This window comes from Corvus moneduloides, chromosome 9, assembly GCF_009650955.1.
Source record: "Corvus moneduloides isolate bCorMon1 chromosome 9, bCorMon1.pri, whole genome shotgun sequence".
Classification (NCBI taxonomy): Eukaryota; Metazoa; Chordata; class Aves; order Passeriformes; family Corvidae; genus Corvus; species Corvus moneduloides.
The window spans coordinates 4,073,065-4,099,228 of record NC_045484.1 but is presented as its reverse complement, the minus strand read 5'-3'; the positions used below and the strand labels follow the sequence as shown (position 1 = coordinate 4,099,228).

Here is a 26,164-nt window from a genome sequence, read left to right as displayed (position 1 = left end):
CCATTGCTTCCTGATACCCCATCTAACCCTGCCCTCCCTTCACCAGCCTTGGTACCATGCTTTCTTCTACTCAACTATTTCTTTTCCATGTATATCATTCTCTATCTCACATCTCCATGCTAAACAATACTTACTTGAAAGACCCACTCTGGGTGGGATCTTTAGTGTACTCTTTTAAGTCCTTCTTGTCTAGTTCTTCCCTCTCAGAGTCCTGCATATCCTCTGTTTTATACAGCTGGTCAGTTCTGAACTACATCATTTGACTTCTCTGCCTTGCCTTGCCCCAGCAGCAAATTCTCACATGAAATTGTGCGTGACGTGATGGCAGATGGAGCCAGAGTGGGTGGAACGAACCCATTTTCTATTAATACATTTTCTGGCTACAGAATTAATGGCTTGCAATATATTTTTTCCTTCCTGCAGTTCCTCCAGTAATCGAAGGCAATGCTGACGCAGCCCAGAGCAGGAAGGTGGTTGCTGGTAATTCCCTGATGTTGGAGTGTAAGGCTGCTGGCAACCCTCCCCCTCTCCTGACCTGGTTAAAAGATAGGGTTCCAGTGAAAGCAAGTGACAAGCTCCGTATCCTGGCTGGGGGGAAGCAGCTGGAGATCCTGAACACCGTTGAGGCTGACCGGGGCCAGTACTGGTGTGTGGCCACAAGCATAGCTGGAGAACAAGAAATCAAGTATGATGTTGAAATCTTAGGTGTGTGAGCTGCGGATTTATCAGATTCCTTTAAACCTAAGATGGAAAAGTTCCATAAAACCTATGGTTTTATTTCTGTTGGTATCAATATATTAAGATCAGTTAGTCACGCTCTGTATCTAGCTGGACCTGGGCACTGCACAACTTTTCTGTCCAGGGCTACAGGACAGTTGAAGACTTGTACTTTCAGGTTAGTTCTTGAAGGTTTTTTGTGTGTGTGGTAGGTAAATACTATTCTCAGTAACCTCTAAAATTCTTCTTACTTGTCTTCAGAGAAGAAAATCACAGAAATCCATTAAAAATATTGCTGAGTAGTTGCCTCTGGGAGAGGACATCTTTCTCTGAATTTGAGTTGTGCAAGTTTTGAATCTTATACTGAAAAAAAACCTTTTTCTTCTATACCCCTTGAATCCATTACCACAGTCTGTATCTCAGCAGTCCCTTCTGAATGTCTTGAGGTAAATGAATGTGAATGTGAATTCACATTGTGAAAAAAATGTGAATCACCTTCTCCTGACATGGAAGAGAACTGTAAAGAACTGATTTTTAGGTTTTGCTCACTTGAACATAATACTGAATGCAGATGTAGAGCATCCCTTCTGCTTCTGCAGGTAAATGTCACTGATCTTGATAATGGACGAGCAGTGTGGCAGTGCTTCCTTCCCAGAGAGGATGAGACAGGGTGAAGAGGACCTGGAAGAGTATCCTCTGCACCTTTGTTTTCTCCTTCTGCTGGCAGAGGGTGCTAAAAGGCCCCTCCTTCCCACCCATTCACAAGGTTCTTCTGACAGAATCTGGAAAACACAACCAAATGAGAAATAGTAAAAAAGTGTGAACAGTGATTTGAAGCCACAAAATGTCACTGGGCAGATGTTTCCCTTCAAAAAGGAACAGTGGTTCATAATGAATCAGGGTATGTTTAACAGTGCTATTTGAGAGAGACTTGTTTGATATTTGTGATGTGTAAATGTTTCTGTTGGTGGATTTTTCTCTCTTACAGTGCCACCATTTGTGGAAGGTGGGGATGAGCTCTTGGGCTACATTGTGATCCTCCATAACCCTTTAGAGCTGGATTGTTCAGCAAGAGGGACACCCTCACCAACTATCACGTAAGGGCACTGATACGACAGTAGAAAAAATACAAATAAATCTGCTGGTTCGTTAAGTGAGCTTTATGAGCCACCTGTGTTAATCAGTTGGTGGTTAATGAGTAGAGGACAAACTCCTGGCTCTGCTGATAACACCATCAGGCACTCACTTGGCAACATCAGGATTTTATTTTAAAGTAGTTTTGTTTGTTGTGCCAATGTCCATGTCCTGGAGATTAGGATAGAAAACAAGAGCAGACAAAACTAAGTTCTTTGCTAACACAACTTAATGTGCCCTTTTCTTCTGCCACCCATGACTGCTTTTGCTTTGGAGGTTCCTCTCTGCCTCTGGTGGTATGTGTTGTCACCTTTCTGACATTGTCTTCAGTGGCTGTTCCCCAATACTCCCTTTCTGATAGACCCTGCAATCCATGGCACTCAGACAAGGGGAATACAACCTGGCACCTGCAGACTTCCCTAGAAATGCAGAGTTACTGAGGAATTCTGTTTAATAGAATTGTGCACATTTTAGGAGTGTCATTGATCTTACTTTCACAGACATCTGAGATGGAACTTTCTTTTTGGTAGGTGGTTCAAAGATGGTCAACCAGCTGGAGAGGAGGCTGGACACAAGGTCTTATTAAACGGACAGAAACTTGTAATCTCTCAAGCTCAAGTGTCAGACAGCGGCCGCTATAAGTGTGTGGCTGCAAACAAGGCGGGAGAACATGAAAAGGAATTTGATGTTACAGTGCACGGTAGGTTACTCAAGGTGGACAGGAAGCAGCAGACTTCTTTTATTTCAAATCTGTGGCAAGAAGGTGCTCAAACTTTCTATAAATGTTTGTTTGCATTAGCAGGTTGAAAAACTGGAGAGGGGATTAGATGAAATAGAATCATAGAATGGTTTGGGTTGGACACCAGCTGTGGCAGGGGCACCTTCCACTAGATCTGGAAGTAGAAGTAAAGCTGCACTTACCTCTGGATTATGGCTTCTATATATTTAAATGTACATGTTTAAATGATGCATAATTTTTGTTTCTGGTGCTATTTGCAGTTCCTCCAACCATTAAATCAGCTGGGCCTTCTGAGAGAGCAGTTGTGCTCCACAAGCCTGTGACGCTGCAGTGCACAGCCAGTGGCATCCCCAGCCCTTCCATAACCTGGTTAAAAGATGGACAGCCAGTAAACACAGCCAGGGGAAATATCAGAGTAAGCATGATTCTTTTATGGGGTCCAAACCATGGAAGATAATTGCAGTAAGTTATACATGTTAGTGCTTCTTTTCCTTTTGCTTCCCTCACCCTGTAATACGAAGGTGCTTAAGATCCATCTTGCAGAGTGAGGGGCTTTTTACCTGCCTAGGGTGGTGTCTCAGGTAATAGCAGTGTTTAGCCGACCGAATCCCACTGGACACCTCGTATCAGCAGAGTCCATGACTGGAAATTCAGAATCTGTCTCCTTCCAGTGGTATTTTGCCCTTCAAGGTCAAGTGGTTATCTGCTGATTGTGAGGTGGCTCTAGCCAGTCGTCCCTGTGAGGCGGGATTAGCTGAGCTGTTCTGTAATCACTGCAGCATCTACCTGTAATTCCCTTCTCCTGGTGAGATCCTGCCTTTCCATGAAGAGCCCTCCCGAGGGCTTGCATGTTCCTAGGGTGAGTGCTTGCAATGACTTTCATTTCCCATGGCTGGAGCAGTTTTTGGCATCTTGCCTGCAGTCTCCTCTGACTGCCTGCACCTCGTCAGCTGGATCTCCTCACACCTGTACAGCTCCTGATGCTGCTGTCCCAGGGCCACTGGCATCTCTGACCCAGCTGTATCCTCTTTCCATGAGCCGGGTTGGGAGGGGATGAGCCTGGCTGTGTCCATTTGCCCTCTTGCCGAGTGGCTGTGCTGGGGACAGTGGTGTCACACGGGGACAGTGGTGTCACACGGCTCCTCTCTGTGTTTGGGAACAGCTGGAGGCCTCGGGCCGTGTCCTGCAGCTTGGCAAGGCCCTGCCCGGAGACGCCGCCCGCTACACCTGCGTGGCCACCAATGCCGCGGGGGAGGCCCAGCAGCACACCCGGCTCCACGTGCACGGTAATGCAGCCCAACGGGGCTGTCCCACAGCTCTTGCAGCTGGGCTCACTTTGCTCTGGCTTTTCTCCTGGCTCTGCACATCCACCTCTTGGTTCTCCTTCTCTGTCCCACTCCATTAGTAAGGCAAAACTGGCTTTTGTAGAGTTCAGCCTCTTGCCTGTGATACCAGAGGACACAGAAAGGAGCAGGTACCTCTGCTGCTCAGAGGTATCCCAGAAAGTCAAACACATTCCTACTAACCCACCCCTCAGTAGGGTACTCTTTGAATCAATGTGTGATATACCACCACTGGCATTACTAATTCCATCCAAGGTTTTTGTGGATATTGGTATTCCCCGTGACCCTGCAATGGGAAATTTTTACAGGAATAACTTTACTGAGAAAGGAACATTTTCTTGCGAGGGGATTTTTTATCCTGCTTAAAAGGAATTTTCTTTTGCAGCTAAAAACAGTGTAAAAAGAATCAGGGAAACTTGAGAAGTTGTTCTTTGCATGTGAATTTAAAAAACGCTCTCACCAGGATTTATGTATATTTGGCTCAGAAATGGTCACGAAGTGTTGTGCATTGCTGATGTGAGCCAGTCCTCAAAGGAGGTATGGGAATCCTCAGGAGGTGCAGGAATAGTCTGTGGCAATATTCTCACAGAGTATGGCTATGTTGACTTTTATTGCCAAACCAAGCCAGTAACTGGAAAATGTTAAACTGAAGCGAGGAGAGGTTGCAGAGTCTCCGTGGATGAGACCTAGAGAAGCCACACTCAGACTGTGATAGTTGCATCACAACTAATTTCAGTGTTAGTCCCTTGCTCATAAAGCTCTCCTTTGCTGTCAGTCTTCATGTTCAAAGTGTCATTCTCTGGTGTTTCTGTCATGTTTCAGATTTCTGAACTTCAGGAAGGTTAAAGCTGTCTACACCACTCAGTTTACTCTCACCAGGTGAAGTGAGAGGAGCTTGCCACAAGAAAGAATTGCTGTTCTGTGTTGTGTACCCATTACTTGCAAATATACTTTAAGTTCCATTCTTCCTGAAAAAAATTAACATTAACAAAAATAATGTTTTATTCTTCTTACAACTAATGAGATTATATAATTAGAGAGTATTCCCATTTCAGAGATGAACTTTCTGAAGAAATTCCTTGGTCATCCAGCAGTTGAAACTTGTGCAACTCACTGCCCAAAGTTTCTCCAAGGGTAGATGACTTTGTGATTGGATGCTCTGCTAGCTGGGTGGCTGAATTAATGAAAACCTGCTGCCTTTGTCTTTTCCCAGAACCACCCAGTCTGGAAGATGCAGGAAAAACATTAAATGAAACCGTGGTGGTGAATAATCCAATCCATCTTGAATGCAAAGCGTCTGGGAACCCTCTGCCAGGTATCCATGTGCACCTCAGGGAACATCTCATAAAGGGTTTCACTTTCATTTGTCTTTGGAAAGTAATGGATGTGCTGAACGTGGAGCTAATTGTGTGGTTTTAAACCAGCTAGAAACTGTGTGATGGGAAATGTCAATGTATGGGCTGACATGGAGGAAGGACTGAGGAATTCAGTGATCCCCACTGATACATGAGTGAAAACACATCACAAGGATAATCTATTCCCTTGTGATGCCCTGTCCACAGGCAGGAGCACTGTTGGATTTCTACTGAATGAGCTTTAAAGACATCCACTTTTATCTCCTGTCAGGTCAGTATTTGTTAGTGTAAGGCAGATCTAAAATACTTCATGGATTGAGTGTGCCTGTCAAGTGTGCCCATGTCTGGGATTTTTCTAATGTGTGGTTTTTGTTACCTGATAAGATATAAAAAGGCATGTTATTATGAGAGCAATTTGCTGTATCAATTATTGTAGAGCAAAAGAGGGGGAATAGTTACTAAGAGCTTACATCTAATATAGCAAATTATTCTTGCGCTGATTATAGCAACACTTTCAGAAGAAGGATGTTACTAATTTCAGATGTGCATCCAGCTTCTCCTTTTCTGCCTTTTCAATAATTAATTCACAGCAAAGTATTATTTTCTAGAATAATTTATACTTACATTAAAAAATTAAAATATTGAGGAACTAAAATGTTACAAAAGCATAAGAATTTTATATCTTTTTTACACTCATTTAAATTTTTTTTTCTCCCTTTTTCCTCCAAATTTTCAGTTATTTTAGAACAAACAGTTAAAATGATGGATTTTAGATCATTTTATGCAATAAGAACAGTTTGGTCACCCCTGGTATGATGTGATGGCCCATCCTATTGTCAAGATATAACATTAGTCAGGAAAGTGAGAGCACAGCATCCCACTGGAAAAGAGAGAAGCTGTGTGCAAGTCTTGTCTGTCAGTCAGGCCAGAGCACTTTGTGGGTGTGAGTCTTTCCCCAAAACCCCTTGTGTATTACAGGTAATCATTCCATGAGTAGTAATTTCATCTGAGTAGTGAAGTGGTGCCAGCAAAGCCTCAGTGACCCATTCTCCTGATGGATGGTGCCATCTTTTGGCTGAGATGCAAAATCCACAGATTTTCTTGGTTGTCAACTTCTATAAAATTTTCTTCTGCAGTAACACCAGTTTTCTGCTCTTTATTTTCATTTTGTAACCTGCCAGTTGCACTTTGATTTGGTTGCTTACGTTTTGATTCTTTGTCCCAGGTAGTTCAGTTTCATGTAGTGACAATTTAGGGTAAAAGGTAAAAAAATTTGATACATATTATAGAATCCCTGGATGGTTTGGGTTGGAAGGGACCTCAAAGCTCATCTCCTTCCATCTCCCTGCCATGGGCAGGGACACCTTCATATTTTTGTGTGGTTTTAAACAGCTGCTCTTTACCTTGGTGTAAGATAAGTAAATTTCCTATAATTTGCTTTGCGTGATAATTTTTCAATTTCAGAACACTTTTCCATAAATATCTAGGGAGGGTGTGGATGATAGTGTCCAATTTGCTGTTGAATTCTGGAGCATAGTCAGTATTTTGTACAAATCTTCCAATTTCCTAATTTTCTGTTGCATTTTATTATTCTTAATCACGATTAACACTGCCATTGACTGTTAAAGGTGGGCATTGTGTGTGAAAGCTGAGGTGGCCGGGGTGATGGCTCCATGCTGCTGTGTTTGTCGGGGTTGTTGGTGACTTGTCCCTGTTCCTCCCCCGCAGCCATCTCATGGTCCAAGGACGGGCGAGCGCTGGGTGACAGGGGGCAGGTGCTGCACATCGAGGGCGCACAGGTGGCCGACTCCGGCCTCTACAGGTGCCTGGCTGCCAACGCCGCGGGCACCGCCGAGCTGCTCTACGGCCTCCAGGTCCATGGTGAGTGCTGAACTGTAGGAAGCCAGAGTGCTGAGAATATTTCTCTGCCTGTTTTTAAGGGTTTTTACCCCCCTGAACAACACTGTTTTAGCCTCAAACCTTGGAAAAAATTACCAACGGTCAGACAAGAACTAGAAAATACAGTGGTGTGAATTAGGGGATAGACTACTATGTAAGATTGTCACAGGGTGAAAAATTTAGAGATTTTGGGCTTCTCTTTGTAGTAAGTAAATAAGAGTAAAAAATATCAAAATGGAGGATTGTTGTTGTTCTCTAAAGCTTCTTCTCCTTCTTCTCCTACTCCATATTCTGCAGTAAAAGTAGTTTGGAATGATTGGATAGAGAATTCCACAGTTCCTAGTTGTGTTACTGAATAATTGGTAGGAAAGTGAAAATAATGTACATTTTTAGTAACTATTGGTTAAAATATCTTTAAAAGGCTGTGTAAATCTTGATAGAGAGGGCTCACTCCTGCTTTTCTGTGCTCTATGCTGTACCTGGGTCACGCTAGTGGCTCTGTTCCTCTGATAAGACTTAATAAACAACTATCTGGAAGCATTGAAACTCAAGGAAAAGTCTCAGTTTATCTTTGAAACTCCTTGCAAGGACTTTCAGCAAATTCTCTCCCATCCGGAGGGACTTGATTTATGGCACAGTTCAGTGTCACTGAACCACGGAACTGTCACTCCTGGAGCTTGGGAAAACACCTCTGAGAGCATCGAGTCCAACCGTTCCCCCAGTGCCACCAAGGCCACCACTGACCCATGTCCCCAAGTGCCACGTCCACATGGCTTTTAAATCCCTCCAGGGATGGGGACTCCACCACTGCCCTGGGCAGCTGTGCCAGTGTCTGACTACCCTATCCATGAAGAAATTTGTCCTAATATCCAAATTAACCTCCCCACCCCCAGCACGACTTGAGGCTGTTTCCTTTTGCCCTGTATTGTGACACTTAGGAATAACACTTGCAAGCTCCACCTTTGCTTTCCTCCTTTTCCAGTCTGCTAAACAGACTTGGTGTCACTTGTCACATGATCACAGAATCCCAGGATGGTTTGGGTTGGAAGGGACCTTAAACCCCATCCAGTGCCACCCTCTGCCATGGGCAGGGACACCTTCTGCTATCCCAGGTTGCTCCAAACCCCATCCAGCCTGGCCTTGGACACTTCCAGGGATCACGGGGCAATCACAGCTTCTCTGGGAATTCCATTTCAGGGCCTTCACCACCCTCACAGCCAGGAATTCCTTTCCAATATCCCATGTAACCCTGCCCTCTGGCAGTGGGAAGCCATTCCCCCTTGTCCTGGCACTCCATGCTCTTCACTCTTTTGTTTTCTCAGTGACACTAGAATAGGTGTTCTGAATGCAGAAAATGTGCCAAGGGAAGGCATTTCTAGGAAGAATGAATTTGTGGAAGAGATATTTTGTTTAAGGGATCATTGGAGCAATTTGGAGGGCCCTGGCAGTTGCTGGGGTTTGTTTTAGGTGACTTTGAAGCTCACAGTAGACAAAGAACACAGGTCAAATTCTCTTTCATAATTCAGGAGTTTTAAAGAAAAATGTGCTGTGCCTAGTAAGGTGAAGTGGAAGTGTGGGTGTTTGCTGACATGAGACACCTAAGCAAAAGCCAAATCAGAGCTTTTCCAGTGATTTCAGTGGCTTTTGGATGTGGCCATAATCTAAATTCTTATCTTTGATTCATGCATGTGCATGTAGCTGGTTTTCTGTGGGAGTCTTCCATGCAAAAGTGTGGCCCAAATTTGGCACAGTGTCCCCAGCTGAGATGCACACAGAGTATATAGTTCCTATTAATGTTAATTAATGACTTGGGCGGTGCGTTTCCATGGGTTTAATGACCATCGTGGGAAAAACTGATGGCACAAGACACAGTCAAAGGCAATTAACCCCACCCAGTGATGAATTCCCAGGAAATCCTCAGAGCAAAGGTCATTATTCTAGTTAAATGAAACATAACCCCTCAGTACATGTGCGTCTTTTTAGGGGTGGTGGAATTTCAGTGAACACGTCCAAAGTTTTCGAGGGAGCTAAAACTTTATTACTAAAACACAGAGCTTCCCCTTCTAGACCAGAGTACGTGCAGTTGCAGCCACAGCTAATTGCATCAAAGGAACTAATTGCATCAAACCTCCTGTCCACGAACCTGCTTCATTCAGCTCGTGTCTCTCCAGGCTGACAGTGGAGAGCTGCTGGAATTCATCATCCACAGGTTTATCATCCACTGTCCTTAGAGTTTATGAGCTTGAGAAGACAAAACTTGAGGGTTTTGCCCTCTTTACCAGTGGAAGCAATGACTCCTTAATAGAGAGCAGGCTCAAATGCCAAGTATTGAAAGTTGTGCTGCGTTTATGGAACGGCTGCTCTAGATTTCCATGAGCACCTGCCTTGGCCAGCTACTGGTCTTATTCACCAGTTTCTGTTGTTAATAGTGTTATCAGATCTTTTTGGCATTAAAAACAATCTTTGATACTGCAGGCTTAACACTGAATGGAACGAGGGAGGCCAACTGAAGGAAGCAGGTGGAATTCCAGTTTAGTATATTCACAGGATTTCATTGCATACTCATTTTTTTCACTTCTTTCTCCCCACTGTAGCTTTCTCAGGCATTTGAGAACAATGAATGCCATTGCATTGCAATAGGAGGAACTCTGTGTGTAGGGAAAAAATTATAAAATTATAAAATCCTGTGCCTTTTTTCTGCCCTTACTGCTATTACTGAAATAGATGTAAGAGTGAGGAGAATCACAGAATCATGGAATGGTTTGGGTTGGAAGGGACCTTAAAGCCCATCCGGTTCCACCCCCTGCCGTGGGCAGGGACACCTTCCACTATGCCAGGATGGTCCAAGCCCCGTCCAGCCTGGCCTTGGACACTTTCAGAGGTGGGGCAGCCACAGCCTGAGTTACAGGCTCTTAGAGGTTGCTAAATTCATTAATGAATCTTATTTTGAGTGCAGAATTTATGCAAGTTTTCTCCCCTCACACAGGGGCATATGTATGAGTAGCTCACACCATTCTCATCTCTTTGCAGGAGTGACTTCAAGCATTACATTTTCATCTGATACTGACTTCCAAACTTAGTGATAAAGTTATTAGTGGTAGGAGCAAATAGAATAGTTTTGATTCTCCTAGTACATGAAACATCTTCCTTTTTTAATGATTCTTGTCTCCCTTTCTATCTGAGCCCTACAACATTTGCTAGACTGTGTGCCTAGAGTAAGTGTTTTAGACGTTCCATTACAATGTTTTTTGTCATCACACAGGCAGATGTTTTCCAGTCTAATCTGATAAACGTTTCTGTATGCTGTGCCAGGCCAATTTATCACTCTGTGTATGGATTTGCTTTATGTGGTTTATATGGTAAACTCCTTTAATCCCCACCACTCCTAAAGCCTTTAACAAAGTCTAAATGGAATAGTAGAAAAGTTTGAGGGGGTATTTTCTGGTTTTATGGTGTGGTTCCTGGGTTTCACAGCTGTCCTCTGGGCTGTGGGCCCAGTCCCACATACATTGCTCATAGTAGTTTCACTGCAGTTATCTGCCTGCTCGTGCAAGGGAAGAGCAGGATCGGGCAGAGAGCAAAGATGTGACAAGAGTTCAGTAGGAGTAACATGAGAAAAGAGAAATAACATCCAAAACTAGGCAGCCTATTTAATTTTGTTGTGATTAATACTCTTATGTAGCTGTTACAGCCCTTTTACTGTGCGTTTATTTTCAGTCCCCCCATCCATCTCTGGCAGCAGTGACATGGTGACAGTGGTGGTCAATAATCCAGTGAGGCTGGAGTGTGAAGCCAGAGGCATCCCTGCCCCTATCCTGACGTGGCTGAAGGATGGGAGCCCTGTGTACAGCATCAACAACGGACTCCAGGTACCAGGGTCAGATCTGCTCTATCTGTGGTGTTCCCTGTTGTGGGAGGAGGCTTTTAAGTCAGTACAGTTTAATGGAAGAGAGTAAGTCGGAGGATTTATAATAAAAATATAAGGCCTTTTGCTCTGGGTTATTTGTGTGAGTTTAGCTCCAGTAATTGCTGTGTGAAGTGGAAGATAGAGATGCATTGAAATAAAGTGGTCCTTTCAGCTGATGTCATACTGAGTAAGTTTGCATCAACATGTTTTCCACTTGCTGGGAAGAAGAGGAAATTGGACCAAATTCCTCTGCTGAAGAGATCTGGAGAGCTCATTACATACAACAGTAATTCAGAAAAGAAAACCAACCTCTGATGTAAGGAGATATTTCAGAGGTAAAATGAGAGGCCATGGTTGGTTTTCGTAAGCTGATTTTACTATCTGAAAGGAAAGAGAGGAAATCTGTGTTCTGTAGGGACAGCTCAGGGCACAGATGAAAGGTGTGACAGCATGTTTGAAGCTGGTGGGAGGGAGGGGCGTCCAGATCCTGCGAAGTCTTGAGAATGCCAGGAGTTCCCTATGGACTGGCATGAAGTTAGAGTTCTGCTTTTGCAAGTCTGGACTAGAAGAGAACACGGGGAGCAGGGGGACGGTGGAAAGCAGTGGCGAAACAAGCGTTTCACTTTGAAATGAACCCTAAGAGCTCCCCCTGCCTGTGTTTGACACCGGGGTGTGTCCGAAGGTGCTGTGCTCCCGTTGCAGGTCCTGTCCGGGGGCCGGGTGCTGGCACTGCCCAGTGCCCAGCTCAGTGACACGGGGACATACACGTGTGTGGCAGTCAACGCTGCGGGGGAGAGCCAGAGGGACATCGACCTCCGCGTTTATGGTGAGTGACAGATGTTTTTGTTTGGGTCCTGAGAGCTGTTCTTGGAGCTTTAATTTAACACACTGGGCCCAGACCCTGAGCAGCACTGAGTAAAACCAGTCCCAACCTGTAACGGAAGGCCAGGTGAGGAGGAGGGCTTTGTGTATGGAAGTTAAAATACATATATATATATATATATATATATGTATATATATGCATATCTACCCTCATTTACTAAAGCATGTAGGTGTGTCCTTCTGTGTATCCTTGAAGAAGTGTAACTGCAACAACTGAAATGTAACTGTAACTGAATTCACAAGTTTAATGCATAAATGCTCATTTATAAATGATAAAAGAAAATATGAGTTTGTGTAAAACCACGTAGATCTGCCAGGTGAGAGATATTCTTGGGGCCAGCGCTCTGTTGTCTTTACTGCACTGGAAGAAGTCACTGGGAGTTCCCCATCCAGCTCTGCTGAGGATGAACAGTATGTGAAATGAGGATGAAAAATAATCTGTCGTTTGTTTTAGAAATGTTACGGTACCAGATGTGTAGAGAGGCATTTGGAATTGAGGCACCTTTGGGTTTTGCTTCTGCTTTCAGTAGGTCAGTGGTTGGACTCTGCCAGTTTCCAGCATTATGGCAATCCCAAGTGGAAAACCTTGCACGAAAAGTTAGGAGTCGGGATGAGTTCTGAGCAGGGACAGCTGGCCAGGTTATTTGTTCCTGAGTTTGACTTTCAGAATTGCCTCCCTTGGTTAGGGTACCCCTGACTGAAGTCCTGGTGTCTTTTGCATCTGAAAGGGGCAGTTCAGAAATCTACTCTGCTGTGGCAAGCGAGCCTGGGTTAACATAAGCTGGAATATTTTATTTCTAGAGCAAGGAATGTCAGGGTCTCCTTTGGAGTTTGGGGACGGGTGTGTATGTCTGTATAATGTGACATAGATACATTTATTATTCCTCTTTTATTTTTTGTAATCTCTGTCCATTTTAGCTGAAGGAAATGAAGAGAGTTAGTTAGGAGTTGTGTATGTTTAAAATTAGTGTTGTACTAGAAGCTGGCCAGGGTTGAGCTCAGCTGCAGGACCAGCTTGAGTGAGATTGTCACCACAAAGTAATACTGCTCTTCAGACTTGCCTCATAAGGGCAATCTAATTAAGAAGCCACAGTAGAAAAATAACTTGGAGTACAGTTGGACCTGGGTTCGTTGGAAATCTGCACTGAGCCAGGAGTTGGAACAAGCTTGGTTACTTACAGTTATTATGAGCATAATTAGATTAATTTTAAACCCAGTTCCTTCAGAAATAAATGCTTTAATGTCCGTCTCTGTGTCGTAAACTCAGTTTCCTTTTGAGCACGTTTCAATTCATTTAGCTGAGAGGAAAAGTAATTGGTGGAAAAGTCTTTGGAAATAAGTTTGCCTTCTGCAGGAATGGATCAGCTTCCAATTTTCAGTTCCACAATACTCATAAAGAATCTGGGCCTTTGTGAGTTCTAGAAAGAAAAAAAGATAAACAAATTTTTTTTTTTTCCACTTACTATATTTCTTATCCACAGGGACCAGGCTTTTCCCTAAATTATTTCCAAACTGTGAAATCAGCAGCTCTGCTCTGTACTTCCTGGGCAAGAAACACAAAGCTTGATTGTTCCTGGTCTTTTCAAGCCACCTCAAGAGCTGTCTTGCTGTCCCCTGAGTGCCACTTTGGGACGTGTTCTGGTCTCCCATATGTGATTAACCCAATGTCCCTTTTCTCACAGACAGTCCCACTGCCTCCCTTCTCACCCCAAGGTTCTGTGCACTCAGACCCTCAGTGTCTGGGGTAATGGTTTCCAAAACTAAAGGGCAAAGGAAATGTGACAACAAAGGTTCTTATATTTGGTCCTGGTCAACTTCTTGGGGGGCAGTATTTCCTCCATGTTCTTTTTGACTCCAGCCATGAACACTTCCCCCATGGAAAATTGCTGACTTGCTGTGTTCCAAGGTTTGGTTCTCAGTTGCCTTTTCAGTTACTTTTGTTTTTCTGATTGTGGAAACACAAAATTTAAAAACAGGCGGAAAAAATGTGTCTCCTTAAATCCTGACACTGTTCAAGAACAGCTAATAGGTTTCAATTGAAGTGTCCAGTCTTTTGGGTTTTTTTATTTCGACACAGAAAACTTTCCTTCCAAGAGCAGATTTTTCTACTGTCTGATTTGGAAGTAATAGTGTATAATGAGGTTATCACTGAACTGCAGGACAAATGTAAATATAGTGCTCAGTGCCAACAACTGCAGTAATTAGTAGGTCCCACACAAGCCTGATACATGAGCTAATTGTAGATTATGATTTGTTGATTAAGTCATTAACCCATTGACTCGCTTGCCAACTGTGTAAGTTCTCATTCTCTCAGCTGTATTTGGCCATCTCTGGACAAATTCTTTGTAAGTCAGAGTTTTTCTTAAAGCCAAGTATCCTTCTTGGCACTGTCTGGAACAGCTTAAGACATTTTCGGCTTCTAGGGCTGATTATTATCTCGTGAGCTTTTTGACTCAGCAGCTCTTTTTCTTTTTAGCAGGAATGCATTCCCCCATTTTTATATACTGGGTATTTACCTTTCTAGCTACATTTCAAGGGAGTTTTTTGCTCGTCTTGGCTTATCCTTATGACTTCTCTGTAGCTGATACCTCACTAGGGTGTATTTTGTGTGGAAGATAAGTAACAAAAATTATTATTGTGGTTTTTGTGGTATAAAGAAGACTGAAGTTGTGTGTCAGAAAGATGTAAAGTGTCATTTTATCTTTGCTAAGTGAAGTCCCTTAACTCCACATTATGTTTGCTCTGGGAAGTCTTCAGTGCCCAAAGGTCCCTTAGTTTGAGCAATAGGACAAGAGGAAACAGCCTCAGGTTGTTCTGGGGGAGGTTCAGGTTGGATATTAGGAAAAATTTCTCCGTAGGAAGGGTGGTCAGGCACTGGCACAGCTGCCCAGGGCAGAGGTGGAGTCCCCATCCCCGGAGGGATTTAAGACCTGTGGGTGTTGCCCCTGGGGACAGTGCTGGGGAATGGTTGGACTCGACGGTCTCAGAGGCTTTTCCAAGGTAACCCAAGTGTGTGATTGCGTTGGTGCAGTTCCCCCTGACATCGTGGGTGAGGAGCAGAACGTGTCGGTGCTGCTGGGCCAGGCGCTGGAGCTGCGGTGCCACGGCAGCGCTGTGCCCCCGCCCCGCCTCGCCTGGCTCAGGGACGGGCGGCCCTTGCTGGAGAAGCCAGGCCTGAGCATCTCTGGAGATGGGAGCGTGCTGAAGGTAAACTGGGCAGGCAGGGCATGCTGGGGTTCCTTCCTGGGGAGTTACCCCCTCCGTGGAGGTGGGACAGCATTGGGCTCTCTGGGGCTGATGCCTTAGGTTTTAACTTCTATATTTTTCAAATCATATATTGCTTAGTGTGTAACTCTGAAACTCCATACAGCCTGTTAGCTACTGTTCTCTCATCCTGGTTCGACATACCAAACCCTCTCTGGGCCTGAACTCAAGGACACCTTGTTGTCCCAGGCCCCAAAATATGTGAACTAAAGCCTCTGACAGGAGGAGCAAACTTGGGGTAATTACATCACTACCTGAAATTATAATTGGAGAATTAACCCTGATATGCAAATGGACCAAACTTATAAAAGTGTGAAAAACCTATGACCCAGCATCCATCTTGGGTGGAGCCCCTTGGAGGCTTTTGACTGCCCAGGGTGCACCTTTGAAGGCCCTTAAAATAAATACCTGCTTTCATTCTCTAATCTTGTCTAGCTTCTGTTTTCAGGTAGCCACTTCAAGGTATCAGGGCAGCAGAGAGTAGTGGGTGAGGAGGGAGGAATGTCGGAGAACCCCAGCTGTATGGGTACAGAGCTTGCTGGGTGCATGCTCTATTATTAATACTCAGAGAGACATATGTAAAAATTAAATTGAAAGCTGAGCCCCCTCTCCCTGCATGTTTCATGAATAATTATGTAGGAAGAAGAAACCCAGGTTTTCCTTTTGTCCCCAGATTGAAGGAGCTCAAGTGCAGGACACTGGACGCTACACTTGTGAAGCAACAAATGTTGCTGGGAAAACTGAGAAGAACTATAATGTCAATATTTGGGGTAAGATTTATTAAGCTTATTCCAGGAAGGGGAACGAAGCTCAGAGCTGAATTATGATGTGAGACACTGAAATACTCTGTAGTTCATCAACACTTGGTTGCTGAGGTATTCGTGCAGGGAGATGTTGTTGTATTTGCTGTACTTGAACAGGCCCAAGACAGTGCACACATTTTTCAAATTGTTTTAATTTAGTTCTAAATTAACACCAGTTATTCCACAGGCCTATGTTGGGCTTGCAGGAATGAGAGTAATTAGAGCCATAACTACAGAGTGGCATCCCTGCTCGTGGCAGAGGGTTGGAATGAGATGGTCTTTAAGGTCCCTTCCAGCCCACACCATTCTGTGATGTATGAATCTGTGATAAATAACTGGGTTTGGATCCATAGCTTTAATGCCATTTAAAGTAGCATTCCAACTTTCCACTTACTTAAATGCTGAAGCATTGAAAATTAAGATTTAAAAAAGCTGCCTTACCTAGCTTTATTTGCTCTACAAACTTGTTGTTGCTGAATCATAAAAACAGCTTTAATAATTTTTTTCTGTGGCTCTGTAATGAACGTGGCTTAGGACATTATTTTAATAATTGCTTTTAAGGGGTTTTCTGCACCATCATTTTCTTCCCATATACAAATTGAAATGTCCTTGTTTTGCTATTATAAATCCATTTCCTGCTTTGGAGTCTCAAGACTAGAATTACCTACCAGGGTTTGTAACACTGAAATTACATTTTTTTAGTACACGTTTCAAGTCTGTCATTATTAAAAGACCCGTTCATGGCATTTAAGTCAGAGGTGGGTGTTGCAGTACCATGCCATTTTCCCGTGCTGAGGCAAATACTGTGCAGGTCAGCCTCTGCTCTCCTCTCTCCCTCCCAGATATTTGCACAGGACCTTTGCTGGAGGGATTTGGATTTGTTCCTTTGTGCAGTAAGACCATTCCAGTAGGATTTGAGTGAAGGCATAATTCTTTGCTAGTTAGCAGCTTTGATGGGATAAGCTTGATAGAAACCACAGGCTGCCTGTGAAAGCCATCTGTGGATAATTGTTTGGAATTACAGTTTTCATTTACGCCCCAGCACCCAAAGTCCTCCTTGCCATATTTCAAAGTTTTAAATCCAGGAAATGTATCCTTCTGAGGGTTGGTGAGATCCTGAGAGCTAAGTGTGGATCCAGGAGCCAGCCCATGAGCTAAATGAAGAGAATGGCACAGGCTTGTCCTGACTGGAAGCAGGGCAAATCAAGAGTAAATCAGACAGTACCGTAAGGCTCTTGGCATTGTTGTTTCAAACCCCACACATCTGGTTGCTGCTGTAGAGCTGGAGGCGTCAGAAGGAGAAGCTGGCTACTGTCACATGCATTAAAAATGTGCTGTGTAAGTTGTCCACCAGGGAGGTTTTATTTGCCAGGTTCAACCTACATTCTCCTCTGCTTTTTTTTGCTCCCTACCTATGCTATTTTCATCTGATGGAAATGGTTCCCTGATTCCTAATAGGCAATTAGCCCTTCCCTAGGGATTGAACCAAAGTGCTTTAAGACTTTAAGAATCAGAGTAAAATACTGGTCCCTTTTGTCTGCAGCTGGTGTAGAGTCACAGAGCTGTAAAACAAAGATCCCTCTGTTGTGGGAGGGTGATCAGAGGGGTGGGATCCATAGCCTTGGATATGGCAGCCAGTGTGCTGATGCCGGAAAAATTCAAAGGAAAAATGTAGGCTGAATTTTTAAAGTCACTGATGATGATGATCTCTGTGGGTTTATTAGCTGAGGCCATGAATGAGGCAGGCTCTTAGAGTTGGAGTCAGTTGACGAAGTTCCCCAAACCAGCTTTGTGCGGTGAAGTCCATTCAAAGGCAGCCCAAAATAAAGCCTGTGCATGCAGCAGCCCTCCAAGCCCAGAAGGATGGATGCAGTTATTCCCAAGTGTATTGTTTCCTACCCAGGGCCTGGTTAGCATTGAGGAAACAATCCTTGCAAGTGCTTCAGAGCTGTATGGGGGAGATTTTGCGTGAGGGTCATTTGGGGTTTACTGCTGGCTGATAATGTGTTGTTTCAAAGGCCGCACTTATTTGGCTTTTCTTTGCAGTGTCACCAAGTATTTCTGGCTTGGATGGCAGCTCTCAGCTGACAGTCACCGAAGGGAGTTTGATTAGTCTGATCTGTGAGTCCAGTGGCATCCCACCACCCAGTCTCACCTGGAAAAAGAATGGTGGGTAACTGCCCATTGTCTGTTTTATAAAGCAAATGGGATAATTCTGACCTGCTGGGTTTTCTTTTCATCTTGTTTACATTTTGGATGGTGTGTTCTGAGGAGCTCAAGCATGCAGATATCTGCATGCAGCCCTGACATTGAGTAAAATGAACTCCAGGAGCAGATTATTCCCTTCTCTCTGTCTCACCTCTGCTTGGATTAGGTGTCACTGTTCCTAAAGGTGCAGGAGAAGTGCAGTGCTGAGATTGCTCAGCTGACAAAAATGAACTGTGGAGCACATAATATGTTTATTTACCACGGGGCAGCAGGACAGCGGCACAGTGCCGCATCCCTGGAAGTGTTCCAGACCAGGGTAGATGTATTATAGCAAGTGGAAGTGATGCCTCCTAAGGCATCAGAAGAGGTCCCTGCCCATGGTAGGGGGTTGGAATGAGATGGTCTTTGAGGTCCCTTCCAACCCAAACCATTCTGGGATTGTAAGACTTGTTTGTGGATCCCAGTTATCAGGGCTAGGGTCACTGAGAGTCCCGTGGTGTGGAGTTGAGTCTCTGCCCTGTGATCCATTGCATAACACAGATTCTCTGAGCTGGTTCTAAATCTGCATCCTGCCAAGTGGTGAAGATTCATGTAGTTGTAGTAATTGCTTTTGGGATTCACCAAACCCTTTCTCTCATCCCATCTTATTCAAGAGTAGTCTGCACACCTTTTGCTTTAGGGGTTAAAGTTACATTGCCAAACACCTTTTTAGGAATTGGCAGACAAAGCCAGCTATTTTCACCACCTTCTTTTAAGCATTGACGCTGTTGGAGACAGAATATAAGACAAAATAAGATAATTTACTCCTCCAGTGTGGTAATTCTTGTGTTATTAATCAATCTTACCTATAATTGTGTTTTTCTAGGCAGCACAATTCAATATGGTATGTACTTGCGTTAATTAATTTTGGCTCATGGAAAGAGCAGGTTTTAATTACAAAACACTTTTTCTAATGCATCACATTTTCAGAGAACAGGAAATTTATCAAGTTGTTTTTAAACCCTGTCTCTTGGAAGCTAAAAAGGCCTTGTGTGACATGTAAGTGCACTGCAAGGCTAATGTGTGTACACTTAATGGCAGGAAGGAAGGAAAGTCTAGAAAAGCAGTTAGAAAGGGAGAGGAGTAGATTCTGCAGCATGTTTGACATTTGGTGCACTTTATAGAGAGGACTTTAAATGCACAAGAGGGAAACCTGCCATGGCAGCTGCATTCCTTCTTTCACAAAGCCTCCCAGCAGTTTGGAAAGATGAAGATGGATAATCTGAGGTCTCCAAGACTGAAGAATCTGGTCAGAGAATGCAGTGGGAGTTTGCTGTCATGTTTCTGCTGAGGATTTCCTGAGCAGAAGCCTGTGACACACAAATGTATGATTTAGCTTTCACATGGTGTGAAAGCTAAATCATACATTTCTAAGCACTGGCTGTGCTGGGTGAGACAATTATACACTGAAAAATGAGTCACATTTTACTGAAAGTGCTGAGCTTTCTGCTCAGCAGAGGTGTCCCAAACTCTGGATGGATGTGAGGGAGAGTCAGTGTGCTTTAGCTCAGGGTATCCCATGAAGTCAGTGGTTAATACAGAAAGTCCTCAGGATCTGCTTGTGCCAAGTTCCTGCTTTCTGGGAAGACTGACAGAGCACTTCTAAAATGGGCAATTGTGCAACTCAGTCCTTTGGAATGAGCCAGTGGACTTCAGACCACGTGATTTTCATTTGCTCCTGGCCACTTGTGTGGTTTTATCTGACAGAAGGTCTCTTGCAGGCTCTCCTGTGGTGCCGGAGCCATCGGGAAGGGTGCGGGTGCTGTCTGGAGGCAGACAGCTCCAGGTTGCAGTTGCTGACAGGTCTGATGCTGCATCTTACACCTGTATTGCTTCAAACGTGGCTGGGAGTGCCACCAAAGAGTACAGCCTGCAAGTGTACAGTAAGTGCCAGGAAAACTCTGATCACAGTTCACCAGTTCTTCAGTAATGTTATGGGAGTGTGAGCAGGGCAGTGACATTGAGCTCCAGGATCTCCAGAGATGGAGTGATGGCTGGAGGACAATTTAGAGGTAGTTCAAGGAGAGTGTTAAGTCATTAAAATTCTGGCAGTTTGGACTTGTAGCTGACCAAGACATTGCATATCCCTGTTGAAAGTGCACAATCCAGGGATGTAACCCCTTTAGTCTTGTCCCCAAACTGCAGTAGTGATGACAACAGACTGAACCCAGATTTCCCTTCATTCCCTTAGACTTTACTGTATTTTTGTCAGGAATAAACGGAGATATTTTTAAACAATCCCACAGAGAAGAAAATCTTCCAAAATCTGTAGGGATTGACAGTGTTGGGGCAGTCTTCTTTAATTTTTTCTCTTGTGTGCATTTTAAAAATTGCATGTAAGTTCACATTTTAAAAAACATTTTTACTTTATGCAGTGGGGGAGGGGGAAAGGAGTTGCTTGGTCTTTTGCTGGCCCTGCTGCTCTGGAAAGTTGACTGTTACTCTGCTCAGCAGCAGGTGAAGATTCTGAAGTGCAGCTTCCAGTTGACTCCTACACTGTGTCCCTTGTTCTTCCCTAGCTCGACCAACTATATCCAACAGCGGTCCCCACCCGTCAGAGGTCGTTGTCACTCAGGGAAGCGAAATGTCCCTGGAGTGCGAGGCTCAGGGCATTCCCGAGCCGGCAGTGACGTGGCTGAAGGACGGGCGGGCGCTGGGCAGTGGCAGGGACGTGGCGGTGCTGGCCGGGGGCCGTGTCCTGCGGCTGGAGCGTGTCCAGGTGTCTGACACTGGCCGCTACGTCTGCGTGGCCACCAACACCGCCGGGCTGGCTGACAGGAAATACGACCTCAGCGTCCACGGTGAGTGGGGACCGCCTGGGGCATGTGGAAGTTCACCCCTGGGTGGCCAAGCAATGGTGTGGAGCTCAGTCCACCTCCTGGGTCTCCTGCAGGGGATGCAGCTGCAGTTGCAAAGTTAGGAAAGCTCAAGTCCAAGTTTATAACTCCTGAATATTTTAAAATCATACCTCTCTGTTAATATCAACCCACTCGCAGTTGCTTCATCGCCCGAGATAACCGGAATATGGTACAATTTTACATGATATTGGGGTGAGTGTCATGGTGGGAAATACTGTGTTGTTGGAGAGAGAAATTAAGGTTTAACCAAGACACCCGCTACTCGCCCTCAGTAAACTAATATTTGGGTGACTCAGTGTTTTGTGAGCAAAATGCATTTGTATTTGCCCTGAAGTATGGCTTTTCCTTACTCTTTGCTGTAGTTCCCCCAAGTATTGGTGGTTACCTGCAGCTGCCTGAAAACATCAGCATTGTGGAGAAGAATCCCATCTCCCTGGTTTGTGAAGCCTCAGGAATCCCCTTGCCAGCAATAACGTGGCTCAAGAATGGGTTGCCCATCAGCTTGAACAGCTCGGTGCGAATCCTCTCAGGTACAGAAGCTGGAGGGCAGATGGCAACATCTCATTTTGTCATGCCCAGAAATACACTCTGTTAGCTCTCCTATTTATTTTTCTCCACCTCTTCCTATTCACAGTTGTTTTACCATTTAAAGAGGAAAAATCTTTGAAAGAACAAATGACAAAAACCAAAGCATATCTTCAATTTCTATGGGTCTGTATATGAAACCAAAGGGAGCCTCAGAGATGAGTGCATGTAAAGCATTTCTGGCTGTGTTGTTTCTTTGACCTTGGGTTTGCCACTAGCAAGTAGAAATCTCGTGACATTAAGTTTTTATGGAGTTTCTAATACTCTGTGATAGCCACCGTGCAAAGCCTGCATCATGAACTTAGGAAAACTATCAGACAGGTATGATAGTTTGTGGTGTTTGCTGCCTAACAAGCATAAAACGGTGACACAGGTAAAGAGCTGGAAGATGTTTAAGAGCTCAGCTAAGACTGCATTTGAAGCTGATAAGCTTCAGGATATTTTAATCAGTGCATCTTTTAACGTTACAGATAGTCCTGTCCTCTGCTTTCCCATTTTTGCGTATAGCACGTGGAAAAAGGAGTGGGTGTGTGATTATTTCCCAATATGAACCTGGCTCTTGGAGCTGCTGTGCGTTCCTTTCTGTGTCAAGCTGCCATCAACAAAAATAACATCTTCTGGGCTTGATGGTTTCTGTCCTGTCTATTTCTTTCTACACCCACACTAATCTCACCTCCCGGATCGCTGAGTTGGGAAGGAAGAGACAAAAAGATGTTTATTGTCTCTGGATGTTGGCTGTGTGGGAGGAGAAACATGCCTGGACTTGGGGCTTTGTTTTCCCCCAAACTTTGTGCTTCAGAAAGCTACACATTGTGGTAGTGAACTGTAACCAACATGGCACTTGGACCTTTATTTGTGCTTGTACAGCTGTAAAAAACAACAACAACAACAATCCTCCTCTAATTTTGGAGTTTAATACTTTGCCAAAGCAAAATTTTGGTTCTGTTGATTGAAAACATACTTGGCATTGCAGATAATTTCAGTGTGTGGACACACTGCTGGCAGCTTTTAGTCAGTTAATTCAGGTCATGGAATCACAGAATGTCCTGAGCTGGAAGGGACCCACAAGGACCATCCAGTCCAACTCCTAGCCCTGCACAGGACACCCCAACAACCCCACCCAGTGCCTGAGAGCATTGTCCAGATACTGATGTTTGCTTTTGATGATCCTTCCTGCATATCTTCTAGGAAAAATAAAAAAAATCCAGTGTACCCCACCTGCTTCCCATGCAACCTGTGCCCAAAGCTGCACATTGGCTTTAGGAAGGAGAATAGCTTTTGTTTAGCCAAATGTAGAAGATCTGTCCTGCCTCAGCACTGGAGGCCTGGGTGTGCTCTGGTATGTGATGCCAGGGAAGGTCACAGTGTTCGGCAGGCAGGTTTCTGCTTCTGTTTTGGCCTTGTGCAGGGGTGGATGGGAGAAGGGATCAGGGAGACACGAGGCTGGAAGACCTGAGCCTCCCTCAGTCTCCCAGTGCTCCCTCCAGCAGGCAGGATTCCGTGGGCAGAGGCACATCCAGTAACCAGCTCAGCACTTTGTTCCTCCAAGTGCATGACCAGGATCATCACTTTCTGGGCTATGTCCCAACAGCGATAGCCACAGGCAGGAGCTGCCCAGGGCAGATGTGGTGTGGGTTAGGGAATGGTTACTGATGGGAGAGCTGCTAACCAGAAACTAGGAAAAGCTGCAGGCTGGCTGCCTGGTTTCACATTCAAATGCTCCCTGATGTCATTTCTGCTGTTCCTCTGCCAAACAGCAAGGAAAGAGAAGTTACTCTGCTATGGCACAGCAGGGACATTCCTGGTCTTTGGTCACACATACTTGCAAATCTTCCTTTTAAATGAACGTGTCTGTGCAAAGGTGACCTGACAACTACAGAGTTTAGAGGAATCTGTTCTTTGAAACCATTGCATGTAAACCAGTGCTGTTATCAGCTGTTACTATTATTGATGGCACAATTAATGCAAATGCTAGAAGGGAGAAGTGGAATTTTATTCCTTATCTATACATGTGAAAATACCTTAAGGGTACTTATAAACAGCATGTTTATAAAACTAAGCTTATTTTTGTGTGTAGATGTGTACACACATAAAAAGCACTGATGAGGCATTATTAATTTTCCTGAATATTCATCTAGAATCTCAGTATAGCAAAGCACTCTTTGTGAGTGAAAACCCTGCTGTCTGAGGCACTGCGTGCTGTCCCAATTTCCTGCCCAGAAGTGTGCGTTGCAAGCACAATGTTTCTGCCACATCCCAAGTGCTGATGCATGAATCCCATGCAGGGGAGCAGGGGGTGTGTGCCCTGCCCAGCCCTGGGATAGTGCTGGTCAGAGCAGGACTCTGATGCTGTTTTGGCTGTCTCAGGGGGCCGGACGCTGCGGCTCAGCCCCGCGGGTGCGGCACACGAGGGACATTACACATGTGTGGTGACCAACGCCGCAGGGGAGGCCAGGAAGGACTTCCACCTCTCTGTCCTGGGTGAGTACCTGCTCGGGTTTGGGGCAGCACAAGAGAGGGGTTTGGACAGTAAGGGGGAGGGCATTCTGTATACTTTGCTGGTATTTAAAAAAAATATTATGCTGAAACATATGTCCTTAGGGAAAAAAATAAGTGAATTTGATACCACAAAAAATCAGGTTGTAAAGAGAAGCTTCTTCTACATGGAATCATAGAAACCTGGAAGGGCTTAATTTGGAAGGGACCTTAAAGCCTGTCTCATTCTACCCCCCACCATGGGCACCACTATGCCAGGTTGGTCCAAGCCCTGTCCAGCTTGGCCTTGGGCGCTTTCAGTGATGGCACCCTGTGCCAGGGCCTCCCCACCCTCACAGGGAAGGATTCCTTCCCAATATCCCATCTATCTCTGGCCTCTGGCAGTAGGAAGCGATTCCCCCTTGTTCTGTCCCTCCAGGCCCTTGTCCAAAGTCCCTCCCAGCTCTCTTGGAGCCTGTTTAGGTGCTGGAAGGGGCTTCAAAGTCTCCTCAGAGCTTTCTCTTCTCCAGGATCAGCAATCCAAACTTCAATACAGTGGAAACCTTCAGTCAGCAGAGCCTTTGGTATGATAAAGGATATAAACCAGTGTGGAAGGGGGTGATCCTGCTGATGTACTTACACCAGAAGTTGTCCAGCAGGCTCTTTAGATGCTACTTGGAACCATTAATGTATTTTTTTATTACATTGCTTAGTTTTGCAAACTGGTATTCTCCCCAGAAAACACTACTTTTCAGTTTAGTAACTGTCATTTTTATCAATAACTGTCAGGCCTGGCACAGTGCAGGATTTCTCACAGCATTTCTGTGTAGAATTTTGTTCTAAGTTTCCTTTCTCTGAGGTGCTGAGCACCCTCATCCTCCCTTGTCTTCAGCTGACTTGGGCATATTCAGCCTGTAAGTGATAACTCCCATTCAAGTCAGTTCATGTTTATTTGATGAGCTCATGGAAGTGTGAGTGTGGTAGGATGGAAGAGATGGATAAACACTGGAAAGCATTCATTGTCTGACTGTTTTCTTTGGAGGGCTTTAGTAGCAGGGTGTTCTTGAGAGTTCTGGGAATCTCTATTGCATAGGCTTTGTTTGCCTTGAAGAAAAATGCTCAATGAAGCTGATTTCAAGTGAAAAATTCCATTGTTCAGTCTTCTCTTCCCTCCCCCCAGTAATTTCTTTGTCTTTCTAGAGGAAAGTTGCTGGAATGGGGCCTGACAGTGGCACAGAATCCTCACCAGTCACTGTCAGTGGGAACTGTACACAGACATGCCAGGGTTTCTCTGGGTTATTGTAGGAGGCACAGCAGTTTGCAGGCAGAGCTTGGTGTAATAAGCACAATATTTATGTATTTATATATTTGAAAAGGGTTTGGTGTGGCTTTGCCATATTTTTGAAATTAAGATGTGTTGACAACTTACTGTACTATTTTGGGGTCAAAGCGATGAGTTGCTGTCTTTGTTTATGAATAGTAGTAACGTTTGGCCTGACTTAAGTCCTGAACTTTATGATTTTAAGTTTTGTTTCCCCCCATCTGTTTCCTTCACTCCAGTTTGAACCCTTCATTAGTTACCACAAATCTGATGTAACATTCTTGTCACTGTTGACAATGAATTCTGCCTATTTCTGTGATTCTTACTTTTATAAAACGTTTGCTTCCAGCAGTGAGCTAGATTGCAAATAAGCTGCTAAATATATTTTAATTCCTTTCTTCTGAGGTCTTTTATCTAGGCTGAAAGTTTGCATTTTGCAGGATTATTAAAGCATAAATCTGGCTCCTTACTCTGACATTTTTGTTAAAAAACTTCCTGTATCTCCTGGAGATGGAGCTGCTTTCTGATAACTACAGGTCTCCTTTTCAGCCTGTTGCACTCCATGCCTGCTTTGACTTGTAGTGCCAGTTTCTTTTGGCCTGATCTACAAATGCCTCTACTTTGAAAGAAATAAT

General features: G+C 44.5%; 1 protein-coding gene across 6 annotated transcripts in view; it reads left to right on the top strand.

Annotated features, from left to right (window-relative positions):
- Positions 1 to 26,164, top strand: part of HMCN1 (hemicentin 1) — a 183,167-nt gene that overhangs the window by 95,953 nt on the left and 61,050 nt on the right. For all 6 annotated transcript variants that reach the window (XM_032117452.1, XM_032117453.1, XM_032117455.1 and 3 more), the window contains 16 exons: positions 424 to 705; positions 1,706 to 1,814; positions 2,382 to 2,551; positions 2,851 to 3,005; positions 3,753 to 3,876; positions 5,147 to 5,248; positions 7,017 to 7,169; positions 10,905 to 11,056; positions 11,797 to 11,920; positions 15,008 to 15,183; positions 15,914 to 16,010; positions 18,090 to 18,212; positions 20,012 to 20,173; positions 20,810 to 21,091; positions 21,511 to 21,678; positions 24,101 to 24,214. In XM_032117452.1, coding sequence (XP_031973343.1) covers positions 424 to 705; positions 1,706 to 1,814; positions 2,382 to 2,551; positions 2,851 to 3,005; positions 3,753 to 3,876; positions 5,147 to 5,248; positions 7,017 to 7,169; positions 10,905 to 11,056; positions 11,797 to 11,920; positions 15,008 to 15,183; positions 15,914 to 16,010; positions 18,090 to 18,212; positions 20,012 to 20,173; positions 20,810 to 21,091; positions 21,511 to 21,678; positions 24,101 to 24,214 — 2,493 coding nt within the window. The remainder of the gene's footprint in view (positions 1 to 423; positions 706 to 1,705; positions 1,815 to 2,381; positions 2,552 to 2,850; positions 3,006 to 3,752; positions 3,877 to 5,146; positions 5,249 to 7,016; positions 7,170 to 10,904; positions 11,057 to 11,796; positions 11,921 to 15,007; positions 15,184 to 15,913; positions 16,011 to 18,089; positions 18,213 to 20,011; positions 20,174 to 20,809; positions 21,092 to 21,510; positions 21,679 to 24,100; positions 24,215 to 26,164) is intronic.